Source organism: Struthio camelus, chromosome 3, assembly GCF_040807025.1.
Source record: "Struthio camelus isolate bStrCam1 chromosome 3, bStrCam1.hap1, whole genome shotgun sequence".
Lineage (NCBI taxonomy): Eukaryota > Metazoa > Chordata > Aves > Struthioniformes > Struthionidae > Struthio > Struthio camelus.
The window spans coordinates 117668808-117683345 of record NC_090944.1 but is presented as its reverse complement, the minus strand read 5'-3'; the positions used below and the strand labels follow the sequence as shown (position 1 = coordinate 117683345).

At 38.0% G+C, this 14538-nt stretch overlaps 1 protein-coding gene across 2 annotated transcripts in view; it reads right to left on the bottom strand.

Annotated features, from left to right (window-relative positions):
- IARS2 (isoleucyl-tRNA synthetase 2, mitochondrial) overlaps positions 1-14538 on the bottom strand; it is a 31128-nt gene that overhangs the window by 1627 nt on the left and 14963 nt on the right. For both annotated transcript variants that reach the window (XM_068939888.1, XM_068939887.1), the window contains exons 13-20: positions 11661-11763; positions 10935-11028; positions 4189-4297; positions 3265-3367; positions 2702-2827; positions 2182-2313; positions 1209-1315; positions 131-276 (exon numbers count right to left, since the gene is read on the bottom strand). In XM_068939888.1, coding sequence (XP_068795989.1) covers positions 131-276; positions 1209-1315; positions 2182-2313; positions 2702-2827; positions 3265-3367; positions 4189-4297; positions 10935-11028; positions 11661-11763 — 920 coding nt within the window. The remainder of the gene's footprint in view (positions 1-130; positions 277-1208; positions 1316-2181; positions 2314-2701; positions 2828-3264; positions 3368-4188; positions 4298-10934; positions 11029-11660; positions 11764-14538) is intronic.

Below are 14538 nucleotides of genomic sequence, written 5' to 3'. Positions count from 1 at the left end.
CAATGCAGTGCCTTTCTATTCAAGGGTTTATTAAATGAATAATAAAGAACGGTGTAGCTCTGGATTTGCATTCTTTTTAACTGCACAATTAAACAGTATTACCAGGCCTTAGAAAGTATATATGCTTTACCCTTTTTGTAAGGGAGGTGCTGGAAAACTTCCTCTGCCAAGTGAGGAAGAATTGGTGCAAATGATCGGACTACTACGTCCAAAGCCTCTGCAAGCACAGTTTGACATGAACGACGTTTAGGATCTTTCTCCTCTTCACAATAGAGCCTGTGAGATAGAGTTGAAAACTGAAAAGTACCATCTTAGCATTGCCATGGTATTGTTATTACTCAAGGGCCATACTTTCAAGGCTGCCAGTACTACCCTTCACATAAAGTAGAAAGGCAACCTGGATCAGACTTTTATAAGAAAAGCTTTTCTCAATTACTCTCCCTACGAAAGCATAGTGGTATGGGTACGTGAACATTTACATATGGAGCCACATTCTGTTATAGGAAAGGAGCTTTTGCACAATGCATGTTAATTTGCTTCACTTGTATAGAAGAGAATCTTTTCTCACAAAGGTGAGCCTGCAGCTCTGTTAGCTCTTTATTCTAGTTCATCTATTAAATTTAATTTAATTTAATATTTAGGCTCTTTTTTTTTTTGGCCCTTTATCTTCCTTCTGGAAAGGAAAGATCATGCAACTCTCTCCCCTCCTTTCCCCATGAAATAGCCCTTTCAAAGGTTGCTAAGCTATCAGACTACATCCTTTTTTAAGGAGTCATGCCTTTAGGATTCTTTATCTGTTTTTTAGACCAGTAAGACTTCAGGTTGCCCTGATGAGTGTTGCAGCCCCCCAAACTCACAAATGTACATATCTATAGGTAGAAATACAGATTTAAGAATCTATCTTTACAACTTCCTTTAGTTTTAAGTGTGTACAATGCTTGACCACTTTTCAAAAGGATTCAGCACCCCTAGTGGAGAGAATATACTAGCACACTGATGACAAAAATACTCAGATAGCTGAAAGCAGCTGAGCTTTCATCTGTGTGCTTTAGTTCACTAAAGCACAATACATAGTAGTTGGACATTCTCAAAGGTAGTTGAATTCACTCAGCATTTGCCTGAAGTGTTGTTACCAGCATCTCAAAGTGATTAACTTGTTTTTTTTTCCCATTTCTGTGATGGCTTAAAGGCAGCAGGAATGAACTTACCTGTCTTTGATTATGCTGAAATAAAAGTTAGACAGGTTTCTGGAACAGAATGCTTGCAATAATCGAACAACTTTGCTATAATCATATTCTTTGTATGCTTCGGTAACCTAGGATAGGGAGCAGAAAGAGTTAAGTAGCGATCCTGATCGCACTGGATACGACAACTCCTGATGAACCTGAACTTACACAAACTGTACTGAGTGACAGGAAGTCTGGGATAATCTTTGCTTTAATGGTTGTCGGAGGGGAAAACGTATTCATTCAGTTAATCATAACAAGGAAATCATTTCAATTCAAATGCGGGGGGGTTGGAGGAGAGGGGGAACCACGGAAGCTATATCCATTCAGCAGAATGGTACTGAGTGATAAAAACTGCTATTCTAGGGAATATAGAAATTTCCAAAGCTCTAGAAGTTTTAGATTCTTTAGATCCTACTCTAGTTAGAAATTTTTAGAATTAATATCTAGAGGCCTGGGGGAAAGGGACACAGGGAAGTAGGAGAAAAGACTGGTTCATATCAAAAACAAGTTGAGAGTATTAAAACCAAAGACTTCCTCTCACGTTGTATCTAAGAAAACCTTAGCAGTCATGATTTGCCTATTTGATACATACTCTTTATTCCAATAGCTCCAATGAAAGTTGCACACCTATGCCAGAGGGAAAATTTAGCATTTAGATATTCAGAGGAGGGGGGGAGGTTTGTTTTGTTTTTTAAATGGAAGCCTAAAAAGCCTCAACAGCCTTTAAACAACTCAAATGAACATTGTTAAGGTTTAAGTCATTTTTTTCTTATCAAAGGTATAATGAAAACATGTATCAATTTTTTTGCAGCACAGGAAAAAAAAACCTTCCTGTGTATGAACTGTTAGAACAGCTACATGTCAAAGTTTCTTCTTTAAAATAATACAACACGCCGACTTAAAGCTTTTTACCTGGGGAGTATGGATATAGTGAAAAATCAATACAATTTACCTTGCTGCCATAATCTTGCAATAAATGTAGCATGTATTGGTCTATTATGTACATCTCTGAAGTGGGAATGGAATCAGTTTCTGGATTGAAGCCATCCACATTTCCCAGCATAAAGCGTAGCGTATTCCGAAGCTAGGAATAAACCAGACGAGTTAAATGTAACGTTTTGCACTTCAGATGAAACATGAGATGATACTATTCTCCCATGAATTAACTAAATATGGTTGTTTTTCAAATTGATTGTTTAAATAATTACAAAATACCATGCAGAATGTACGCCACAAAGACCTATAGAAGAACAAAGAATACACTGTGGGTAAGCATGCTGCAGGACATTTTTTCCTTAGTACATATTGCTATTCGATTCACAGGTGTACAAAGCACTATTACCTAACCGGGTTTGGAAAAGCTCTTTTAAAGATTGAAAGGCTTTGCAATGGGTTCTACTCAGCCAACATACAACCAAATATAAAGAGGACCTGTCATTAGAACAAAGAGCATTAGCGTATTTGGTTCTTACCTTGTTGATATCATCTCTTGCAGCATTAAGCACAATAGGTCCGATGAGCACCTCAGTAAAAACATTTGATTCTGCTACCCACCAGCGGAGAACATCAGCACCATATGGAGGATCCTTGGTGTGATCCTATGTAGGGAAAGGAAGGCACACTACAAAACCTGACAGGGGTCCCGCAGCTTGGAAAACACCACACTTCCAGGTTGTGAACATTATTTGTAACTGTGACCACAAGGTTTTGAGTCAGTGTTTGAAGGTGCAGGGGTTAATTCTTCCCCCGCCACAGTCATTCCATCCACCGTGTTCCTGGATAAAAAGCACTATTCTACATCTTCTATATCATAGAATTTCTTTTCTCTTAGCACAGGACAAAGTATTTTTAAGCACTACAGTTTAAGTAAAACAACTCAAAGCTTGCAATTCCATTCGGCTGGACTAAAATGTACCCGAAGTCATTAGAAAAGCTTCCTAGAATTCTGCTACAAGGCAGCAATACAGAGAACAACGTGCCACAAGACAGGGGCAACGAAAAACTGTAACTAGCAATTCTAGCAATTTTGACTTACTTCGCCTCCATTGATTACCACGTCAGGGTCAACCACATTGCCAATAGATTTAGACATCTTTTCCCCTTTTTCACCAAGGGTAAATCCATGAACTACCAGAGTCCTGGAGAAAAGGTTTTAGTGAAAACAAAACCCAGCCAAAAAAATCTACTGTTAGAAATACATTTCTAATGAAGACATTCATATGTCTAAACATATGGAAATCCACTACTTTGGTAAGCCTGGGGCTTCATCTGTGGACCTCAACCAACCACATGCTGTACAACCATCTGAGTAGTGCATACATTTTTAATATATTTTACTCATTTCATTTTGCCACGGGACCAACAGTGTTTACAGATATCCGGGGCACATGTATTTCAGATGAGCTAAAGTATTATTTATTCTTTAAGCCAATACATTTCCAAAAACTGCACAGCCCCCTTGCAACCGGCTCATATTACCTTTCTCTGTGCTTTTTCATCTGTAAGGGGGACAGACAGTATGTCACAGCCCCAGTATAAGACACGCACACAGCGATTCTGAATTCATTACAGTCTGCTGGTCATTTCGCATGTGCCAATGCTCTTAAGGGGTTTTTTCAGACTGCATTTCAAAAGGCTTTGATTATGGGAGCGTGAGGGATGGCAAAAGAACAGATCTGTATCTGCTAGCATAACGGAATACAACCTGAACAAGTGAGAATGGAAACTGCTATTAAAACTTAGATGGACAGTTTAAGCAATAAATAAATCCATTAAAAATAACCTGTAAAAACCATCTTTATTCTCAAAATAAAGTTTATGCTGAAAATGCAAAAACAAATCAGACATTGAGTAATGGCTTGATTTCACTTGTTTATACGCTGTTCACAGTACAAAAAGCCCATTATTAAAAAAAAAATGAACAAGTGTTTTTTTTTTTCCCCCCCACCCATGCACTTACTTATATGGTGCTTTTTTCCTTGTTGCCACACTAGTTAACAGAGAGGACTGAAACCATCCTCCCAGTTGGTCTTTTCCTTCAAGGTATAGATCTGCTCTTTGCTCTGCATCTTTAAAAACAGAAGATTTGTATTTTTTCTTAATATCAGCCTATATTAGATCCTCAAGTAATTAATATACACAAAAAAACCCTCTGAAAGTGATTAGGACCATTGATTTAACTCTTTAAATCCAGTAGATAGCTGCTTTTATGAGACACATGATTTCCTGAATATGATACAAATGATTCATTAGTATCATAAAATTTAAATCATTAAAACCCAAGACGCATTGAACTTTGCAATTTGACTTAGCTTAAGTTATGCTTTAACTTAGTTTAATTACATTTAGCTTGCCTTCCCCCAAAGTAATTAATTATGAAAATAGAAGCTATGACACTCGGAGCACTTAAGAGGTTCTAGAAGTACTTTCCAAACACTCAAACAAACTGAAGGATTCATAGTAAGATCACATGCTTAGGAATTAGTAAGAGTTTATGCTATGAACTGAGACTTCCTCAACCGGGAATTGCTCAACGTGTTAAGTCACAGATGTGACATGACTGGCTAGCCTCTGTAACGCCCGAGGTATTTTCAGGTAGGACCAGTAAGCTTTAGCAGCATAGCAGTGACCAGAGTACACCTGAAACAGCATTTACATTTCTGGTCACTAGTGTTCCAGGACAATTAACATTTTTCGGAAAGGGTGAAGACAGCAGGGGAAACAAAGCCGGCTGTACGAGAGAGGAACCTGAAGGCACCTGGCGGGGTTTAGCTTATCCACGTGAAGGCTGAGCGAGAATTTAATTGTTCTCTATAAACACGCAAAGAGAAGAATGCTAGAGAAGAACAATTTGAACTAACGAACGCTGCTGGCATCAGAATAAACGGGCTAGAATACACACAGGCCAGATATCAGCGGACAGCACAGTCAAAGCAAAGGAGCAAAACCAGCCCTCCCACAGGACTGAAAAAGGGCAGCAAAGCCTTCACGGCTTTATACAGGTGGAACGCGACCACTGTACAGAAAGGTACAAGACTTGTTGACTCAACAAGTCCCTCCTAGTCCTAAAAAAATCCCAGACAGGTCAGCATCAGAGTGAGAACAGAATAACGCGGAGCACAGCAGAACACGCAAGTCACTAAACCAACAGCCTGTGAAATATGGATGTTCAGGAGGACGCCGGGGCAGGAATTTAGTATCGATTCTAAAAGTCGGTGGGGTCATTTTCCAGATACCCAGACAAAAGCTCCTCTGCTCAGTTTTATCTAATAGCTCCTTTTTATGCTCCTCCTAGGACCCCTGAGACAATGCTTCTTTTTGCTGCTGACATACTTGATTTATTTGTTTAACTTAATGGAAGTTTCGATATTCAGATCCATCCTGCAATAAAATGAAGTTCAACATTACAAAGGTCACGGTCACGTAGTTACTGCTAGCTCAAGAAAAAAAAGTACGGATGGGTGGGTGGACGTTACGGTTTTTAGCACATTGTAGATTTTTTCAGAAGGAATAAACAAAAGAGCCTGGTTTTAAAAAGCAGACTGAAAAGGGATCAGTCTAGATCAGACTGCAATAATATTTGTGAGGGCAGTTAAAAAAAACTGTAAGAACAGTTGTGGTGAGGGAGAAAACAGCAGAACAACCTGTAAAAATCAACAGTAGCAACACTTGTTATTTACTGCCAGTTTACTAGATACTTTTTTCTTTTTTCCTATCCCCCCCACCCCCCTTTTTTTTTTTTTTTTAAATAGAGGTGAACTTCACATAGAAGTGAAAATTGTTGCAAATTCTGGCAACTAAAAAAAAAACCCTTGCAATAAGAAGGCTAAATCATCTAGACAAATGAAGAATTTGAACAAACACCTGACGGCAAACAGAAGACACCTCTTCAATTTGCTGACAGGAAGTAGCAAGTCTGAGAGGCTGGCTAATATAACTTACATATTTTAAGTGAAGACCTAATTACCTCTGTAAAACGCAGCATAGTCTTTGCATACACAAAACCTGTTTCTGAAGTTTACTGCTAGCTCTCCCACCTCAGTTTTATTGAAATTGCAATGCTTTTATATTCTGCATATTTCTTTGCAAATGGAAGAATACATTCAACAACCCAGAAGAGACTTTTCGGTTTATTTTACACTGCGTTACAGTACATAGGTCATTAAAGAGTATTAAAATTTATGATCCTTTTGGTTTGGATTTCAAGATTCTGTATCTTTGATCTTACAGACTTTGACTTTTAGATTAAACGTATTGTATTTTAATGCCAGGAATGAATCAGCTAAGATAAATTTAAGTCTCTCAGTCAGCACTAAAGTTTAAGCACATAGATAGGCAAGTTGTAAAATAATTACATTCATACAGTTAAATATTATCTAATAAGATAGGGACAAGAATTATGATGCTGAAGACTACCATCACTGTGATACAGGCCTAGGGGTAATATGCTGTTTGATCACATCTCAGTTCAGGGTGCATTTTTATATAACATATTTTCAGAAATAATAATCCCATGTTCACTGTGTAAGATACACTGCCAGGAGGAAAATGAGGTGATTTGTAAAAGAATTTTAAGTTGGTAAAGGTTTATCTAAAATGGTTTCCCCAAAGACAGCTACTGGAACGAGCACTATCAAAGGGGAAGAAAGTTACTGTAGAAGTTCCTCCGTGATCAGTTTGGAGGATGTTTCTGTTTAAATACCTAATAACTGATATTGTCATTAAATAGAGACACACGTTAACGAAAAGGAACAGAGCTGGAATTCACTGAGGCAGAGGTGCTCTTTCACCACCTGAAACACAGCCGGTGCTCTGTCCCATTGGGGCCTCCGGTCAACTCTGGAGAAGGATGCACTTACCCCTTGCTAGAAGACTGTCAGAGAAGACGATGCGCATTTCTAGTTATTGGCAAACTATATGGAACTGACCACGCTACAGGAAGTCTGCCCCTGCAATTTGGAGTTAGCGTGCTGTTTTCTATAGGGTTTTGAAGATTTCCACTCATTGAAAATATGAGGGTAGGGATGATAAAAAAACATATGTCTTAAGCATTCAGATTTGTTCTTTGTTCCAAAACATTTTCCAAGAAACAATAACTTGTTTTGGTTATTCAAATTAAAGTACTTGCTCTAAAGCTTGGATACTACTTATAAACCTTCACAAGTTTGCATTACAAAAGTATTAGAAATATGAGGCCAAGCATTCAACTTTGGCATTTATGAACTCTTGCAGTTATTTGTCCACTCTTAATCTACCACCCTCCTGTTTGAATTATGAAACTATTTTTAGTTACGTGGCTGTTGAACATACAGTACACGCTGTTTAGAAGTCATCCAGGGCCGCACACTGAAGGAAATTGTCTATGACTCTACTCATTACAGCATGATTTAGAAAAAAAAAAAAGAACATAGCAAGACACTGTCTGCAGCATGGGCTGACAGTTAAAGCAACTGAACACAGTCCAAGGAACCAGTCCAGCCCTGCTGTGCCACAGAAAGCCCACATGGTGATTTTGCAAGTCATTTCAATCTAAATTTTCACAACTTCTATTTTCTTTGCGTCTGACCTGAGGATTCTCAGTTCTGCAGTTCCATTAAATGCTTATCACAGAGAGAGCTGAACACAAACTGAACTGAGCTTTGAAGAAAAAGTTAACAACTGAGTCCTAGGAATCACAAAATTGGGTATTCAAAATTGGCAGATGCTTTAGAACCAAATTTTGCCTTTACTACACATTCATTTTGTAGGTAGCAGATTAACACTATCTCACAGTGATACTGTGAAAATGAATTTATTACTGTATGAAGCATTTAGACATTTTACATTTTAACACTTTATAAAAGAAAGTGGAAAAAGCTTCCTCTCAAAGATATTTGAGGCATCTGCAGCAAGGAACAAACAGGATTAGACTGCACAACAAGAAACTCTTCCATGAAGTTAATGCTATGCATATAGAGCATTAGTGAAGTAAATAGCATCACCAGAAATATTTCCTTAGCGCTGTTTTTTCTGAGCGTGTTGCAATAAGCAGATGTGGATTGGCTCTCAACGGTGCAAGCAGTTTAACATTTGTTTTGCACACAATCTAATTATCATTTGCTTTTTTGCTTTTGTGGCTATGGTAACTAAATCTTCCATCTTAACGTTAAGTAGCACCCTCCTGTCACAAGGCTAACACAGAACAGCACGCTAACTTCAAGTTTGGCTAATTTGTTATTTAGCTAGAATCTGTATTTTTGATACCTCTACACTGGAAAAAGGAAGCAAACGCTAATTTAGTGTAACGGACAACTTCAAGTCATTACCATTAGAACTATGCACTGCCTCTGGTGGGAAATGCAACAGTGCAGCCTTGGAAATGCTGCTGCTCCCCTGCTACTATTACTTAGACCCTTCAGACTGCTGCTCTTGAGCAACTTTTTAACCTGTTTGAAAACCTTGTATTGCAGGATCTCTCCTCTTCCTTTCCCCTTTCCAACTTGCCATATTTCATGTATACGATATGCATGGCCATTAGCTAAAACAATGAATTTACCAACTATTGCCCCTCATTTAATAGCTGTTTTTCTCTGACATAGCTAGTTCAAGTCCAGTAAAAGCTCAGGTCCAAGTTCCTTAGGACTGACATCACGCAACTGTTGAAGAAAATTACTTATTTTTGCCAGCCTGGAATTGGTAGGGAAATCAGTAGGAGCGTTTTTTTCCTGCTGGTTTCTAATAGAAATGCTGTTGATTTATGATTTTCAATAACTTGAGTTCACAGCAGACTGCAACAATTATGTATATCAGTCTCACAGTTTTAGTCATCCACTAAACCCTCTAGCAGTCCTGAAATTAACTCATGTGCCACTGTCCTTTATAAGGACTACTACCACACATGACTCTATACTCAGAAGATAAGTAGTAACTTCTGTTATCACTGACCATCTTCTAAAAAGTTTAATAGATGGTCCTTTACAGGCAGCACGTCAGCTCCCACATGCCAGTAGGCTTTCAGGAATTTTAGCCGCAGGGAGTTGCTCTTTCTGTTGTGACATTGTCTGAGCAATTTTGGATTTTTCCATGCTCCTCCCCCGGCAGAAGCATTTTGGAAAGCAAGCCCATCATTTCGTATGTTAGTAATTGGCAGCATTCACTATCACGTAGAAAGAGGCTCTGCATACGGTTTTAAAAGCTGGTGTATACAGTGAAACACAAGACAACGCTATTCATGCAACAGCTCTTGCAAAGGGCGTTCTTCAAAAATGCTAAGTTCAACCAGCCATTTCATCTGAATTGGACTCTGTACTTCCACTTCTGGCAGCAAATGGGAGCCTCAATGACGCAGAACAAAAGGCAACGCAACTTTTGCCTGGTTTCTAAAGATAAAGAGGCTTTTGAGATCACACTACCTGCTGGCTGTGTCCCTCCAGCTTCTGAACCTGTTGGGCCAATCCACTCAGGTCCAAGAGTAAGATAAGTAGTCTTAAACACACCGAATTCCAGCAAGTTTCATGAAAACAGGTGACTAGATGGGAAGGGGGAGGGGGGGAATAGACATTTCTAATGGTTCCACAGAAGAGGAACTTTGTATTGTGAAAGACCCAACATTTAACAGACATCACAGAATCCGTATGGGAGATTGAGGCAAATTAACAGGGAATCAAGGGTCTTGACACTGCTACTGCTTATTAAACATGTTGTTTTTCTTCTATAAAAACTATTTTCAGTCCTGTATAGAACATGTTGAGATGTTAAGCCCTTAAAGAACGCAAGCATGTACCTCTGCACGTAAAATACCATTACTACGTAACTTTTCAAAAACCAAACCAAACCAGAAACATTTTTAAAGAGTATAAACTTTAGTGTATGTAAAGATCCTTTAGAAAAAAATGAATGTTTGCTGATGGTACTGTTGCCTGACCACGTTGCTAGGAAATAAAACCTCTGGTACTAACGTGTTTTATAATTCAACAAGATTGTTATCACACAATTGTGTACTGAAGGTTTAAAGTCCAACAAACTTGATGCACTGGACCAGTCTCCTCCTTTAAAAAGGACTCCTGACTTTGAATTATCCTTTGGGCAAATCGTATATTTTATATATAATATATACTGAATTAAATACAAATTAGTAATGATTTTTCTAGCATAACACTCATGTTTTACAGCAGATCTGCATCATAGCAACTGCTGGCATATGTAATAATATAGAGCGAGTACAAACATTTTAAACCGCAATAAGCTGCTTTACTTACTGAAAGTAACCAGAAGTGAAAGAGTACTAACATACACAAACTCCATTAAAAATGATCAAACTTTTTAAAATACAGCAGCTAATCTCAATGTTGTCCTCTTTCAAATAGCATGCACTAGCACAAACTGAAACGTGTTAACTGAAAGTCATCTAAGACCTGTTAGGTAGCAGTGACCATTTGTGTCATGAAAATTCTACATGAAAAAACAAACGTGTTCTGGTTAGGAGATAAAAGGCACGCTGCATGGTCAGTCAGGTAAGCGTATTAGAAGATTTTCAACTTCAATTACACAGAAAAATGAGTCTATCAACATTAAACCTTACTCCTTACCAGTAAAAGCATCTTTATGCCAGCAGCAAACTGGGGGTCGTGCAACCCAATTCAGTTTTGCTGATACCAACAGCATCATGCAGATGTCTATTTGGTTCCCCAAGTGTTACAGAAGATGATCAACAGAGTAACTCCATACCTTCCAAAACATGGGCCCAGGAAGTTCCACTATCAAACCAGATGTCTAGGACATCCTTTCCCTTTACGTAATCTGAAACGTCACGACCACCAGCCTATTGGAAAAAACAATTATTAAATAATGCAAATAGAACGTTCCATACCATTAGTGCTTTTCAAAGCTAGAAACAAAGCAGATCTGATTTCTGCACCAGTTTTGCATAAGTTCTGCCAGCAATTTTGCAAGTGAACACAAAATAACTTAAATAATTATTTACAATAGTTCTCAGATTATTAATGATCAAAACGAGCAGAACAAAGAAAAATTACCAAAAAAACTCAGATGCTAGAGTAACACGATGGTTTGTTTGTAAGCTTAAGAACTTAACTATCAACATAACATTAGAAGGTAGGAAGAAAGAAAGAAAAAAAAAACCCACTTGTTCTAATGTCAAAAAAAGACTTAATACATAAGTATTAAATATGAGTATGGGCTCATAAATTGGTAAAATAGGATGTCAGTTTCCTCCTGGACTAAAAGGAGGAAAACAGATTTTATGCCCTGAATTAACGGCACAAATCTGACTGTGCGTATTTTGTCATACTCGCAGTATGTAGAACACTCCCTTCACAAGATACCTTCTCATAAATGTAGAAGGTTGAAAAATATTACAAGAATATGTGAAAGCTTTATAACTAGTTCCCATCGCTGAACCACCTTATTCTGCATTTGAAGTCAAAAAATTACCTTTGCTACAGCCTCTTTTGATAGTAGCTGTTCAATAGGAAGAGTCCACCATGCATCTGCCCCTTGCTGCTCCACTATGTTAACGATATTTGTGATTGTTTCACTGGGTTAGAAGGAAAAATAGACTGTATGAACTGGTAAGTTACCACGTATTTCTTCAAGCACCTGAGATGAAAGTGGTGAAGTATACTGATAAAGAGATCAAACTATTTAAACCTGTGATTTATCAGCTTCCCAAATGGACAGCTTTCCACTTTTGTCTTCTAAGATGCTAGCTGTAGGGTTGCGTAAAAGCCTGCTTATACAGAAACCTGCATATAATTCTGGCTAGCTTTTCTGCAAATCATCATCAATAGCTTGGGCACTCAGAAAAGATGCCAGCAGCTTGAAGATTTCTAAAATCCATTTCACTTGTTACTTCTTGGCCTCGGAATCGCAACAAAATAAACAAACAAACCAACCCAAACTATTTCCCCCCAAATATTGGCTCTTTTTGATAATAGGCTTCTCTTTTCCACTTTACTGTGAGAGACCTTGAGAACTCACGTGGACATGGAGCTAGGAAATACCAGCATTTCAAACTATGCACAGACCTCATATTACACTAGCAGCTGCCTGGATTCCTCTCTTTTAACAACACACTTTTAAAATATAAAGACAGATATATACTAAAGCTATCATTCCCAATAACGGGGGAAACTGTACTTCTTGTCCCCAGTAGAGGAGCGATGTAATCAACCATTGAACGTACACTCTGAGGGCAATGTATCAGTCAATATAGAATAGCTCCAGCAAGGACAAAGATTCTGAAATAAATAGATACTACGGGAAAAAAATATTTTTTAAAATAAGCATTTTTCCTGATGTGAGCAGAACAGAATGGCATGCAGTTCTCAGTACTGTTTATGACACATTCAATCGTGATCCACAGCAGGCAAGGCTAGAGGGAATTGATTTTCAATATAATTTAATGTCAAGTCTAGACATACATTAAGCTAGGCAAAAAAAGCAAAAAACCAAAAAACTTCATTTTGCTAGCTCACAGAGCATCTACTAAAAAGACTATTTTAAAAGCATCTGCTGTATTTAAGGAATATATTAGATCATCATGGCCTGCTAGCTTCAGGCTAAGACCACTATATAACCTTAGCCTCTAGAAGTGTGTTTCTAACTTGGAAAACATGTTTAGCCACTTAACTAAGTTCTTGACACAATATTGCAATAGGAGAAAAAGCAAAACAGTGCCCTGGCACATTAATCTTGAAAATACAAAAATGCAGATGATCTGGCTTCTTCAGTATCATCGCTTGGTTTTATATTTGGACTTCCACACACTACATTCTCTGTGCTGCTGATAAGCTGGGCTACATCACCACCACATTTAGCATCCTCTTACAGACAGAGCTTAAGCATGAAAATCTACGTTCTTCAAGAAGATATAAACCAAATTGCTATATAATAACACAACATGAGATAAGATAGTAAGAGGACAATGCAATTTTGCTGTTGATTGTGAGGATAAAAATCACAGTGACAGACCAAGGATTTTGTATTAACCAATCACAGTCTTTTCAATGTAAGTCCATTTAAAACATCCGAGTACATTTTCTGGAGAGAAAACACACCACCACTAACTGGTATCACTTACAATATCGGAGCTAACTAGCATCCACTGGCATTCTCAGCCTTTTAGGCTGCAATGGATGGCAGTCACCTTCAAGTTTAATTGTCACAAAACACAATTTATGACTTTGCAATATATCTGCTAACAACTCTTTTGGCAAAAGAAAATTTAGGAGCTCCAATGAATGATGCTTTCTCCCTCCAGAAATATTTACAGAGGTCTATTTGCAACAAGATACCTCTGCTGTTAAGTGTTACTTCTCCAAAACAGAAGCAAACAACAAATCCAGCCCTTATAGATTGCCCTAGGCTAGCCAATAAATGTCCTTTGTGCCTTGCCTACTTTAGGCTAAATCTGCAAATTCAGAAAGCTCTCAGGAAAATCATATAAGCCAAGACTAAATTTATTGTGATTGTTTCAGGTCGGAATAAACTATTCCACTGAATCTGACTCTTTCCTACTGTGTGAGCACCTTCTACTGAAGGTTTGGAGGTAAAGCCAACTTTTTCAAGGGTGACACAAGTTGTAGCACGCAGGAACACTTCAGAAAACGCAATACACAACATCGTTTTTCATTCCTTGCCAAAAGACGGCTCCATCTTTGACTCTTTCGATACAGTATCAGTGTATCTTTAATTCCAATTGTAGGTAACAGTCTCAATGTTATAGGCCTACTCTTACCCTGTGAAAGTGACTGGCAGCATTTATATTTTTTGAAGAGAAGCAACATACCAGAACGTAAGCGTGACTCATGTTGGAAAATATCTTGTAACATAAAATAGCAAGGAATGAAGAAGTCAAGCCAAATAAAACTGTCAGCTTTAATGCTAACCTTTCACATATGTTTAGAGTGTGCCTATATTAAAAGGGAACGATTAACATTCGATCGGGCTACTGTTCCGAAAACATGCTTATTACCAAGTAAAATTTTAGTGCACTTGGAGAGATTCACGAAAGAAATAATTCCGTGCTTGACTACTGGCTCTGGCATCAAGTTAGAGCCTAAAAACTTTTCTAATTGAGAATCATTCCCCTAATCAGTATGACAAACAAGTAGAAAAGTCTATTAATAAAGTCTGTAAAACAAAGTCTAAAAACAAGTCTATATAACAAGTAGAAAAATTTACACAGCAACTAAGCTTGTTTTTGCAGTATGGGAAAGTTGCGTGGAAGACACCTCAGTGGAGCAGCACAAACTATGGCGATAAGTTCATTCCTAGCCTGTACTTTTTTAAAAGCATTCAACAGGTATTT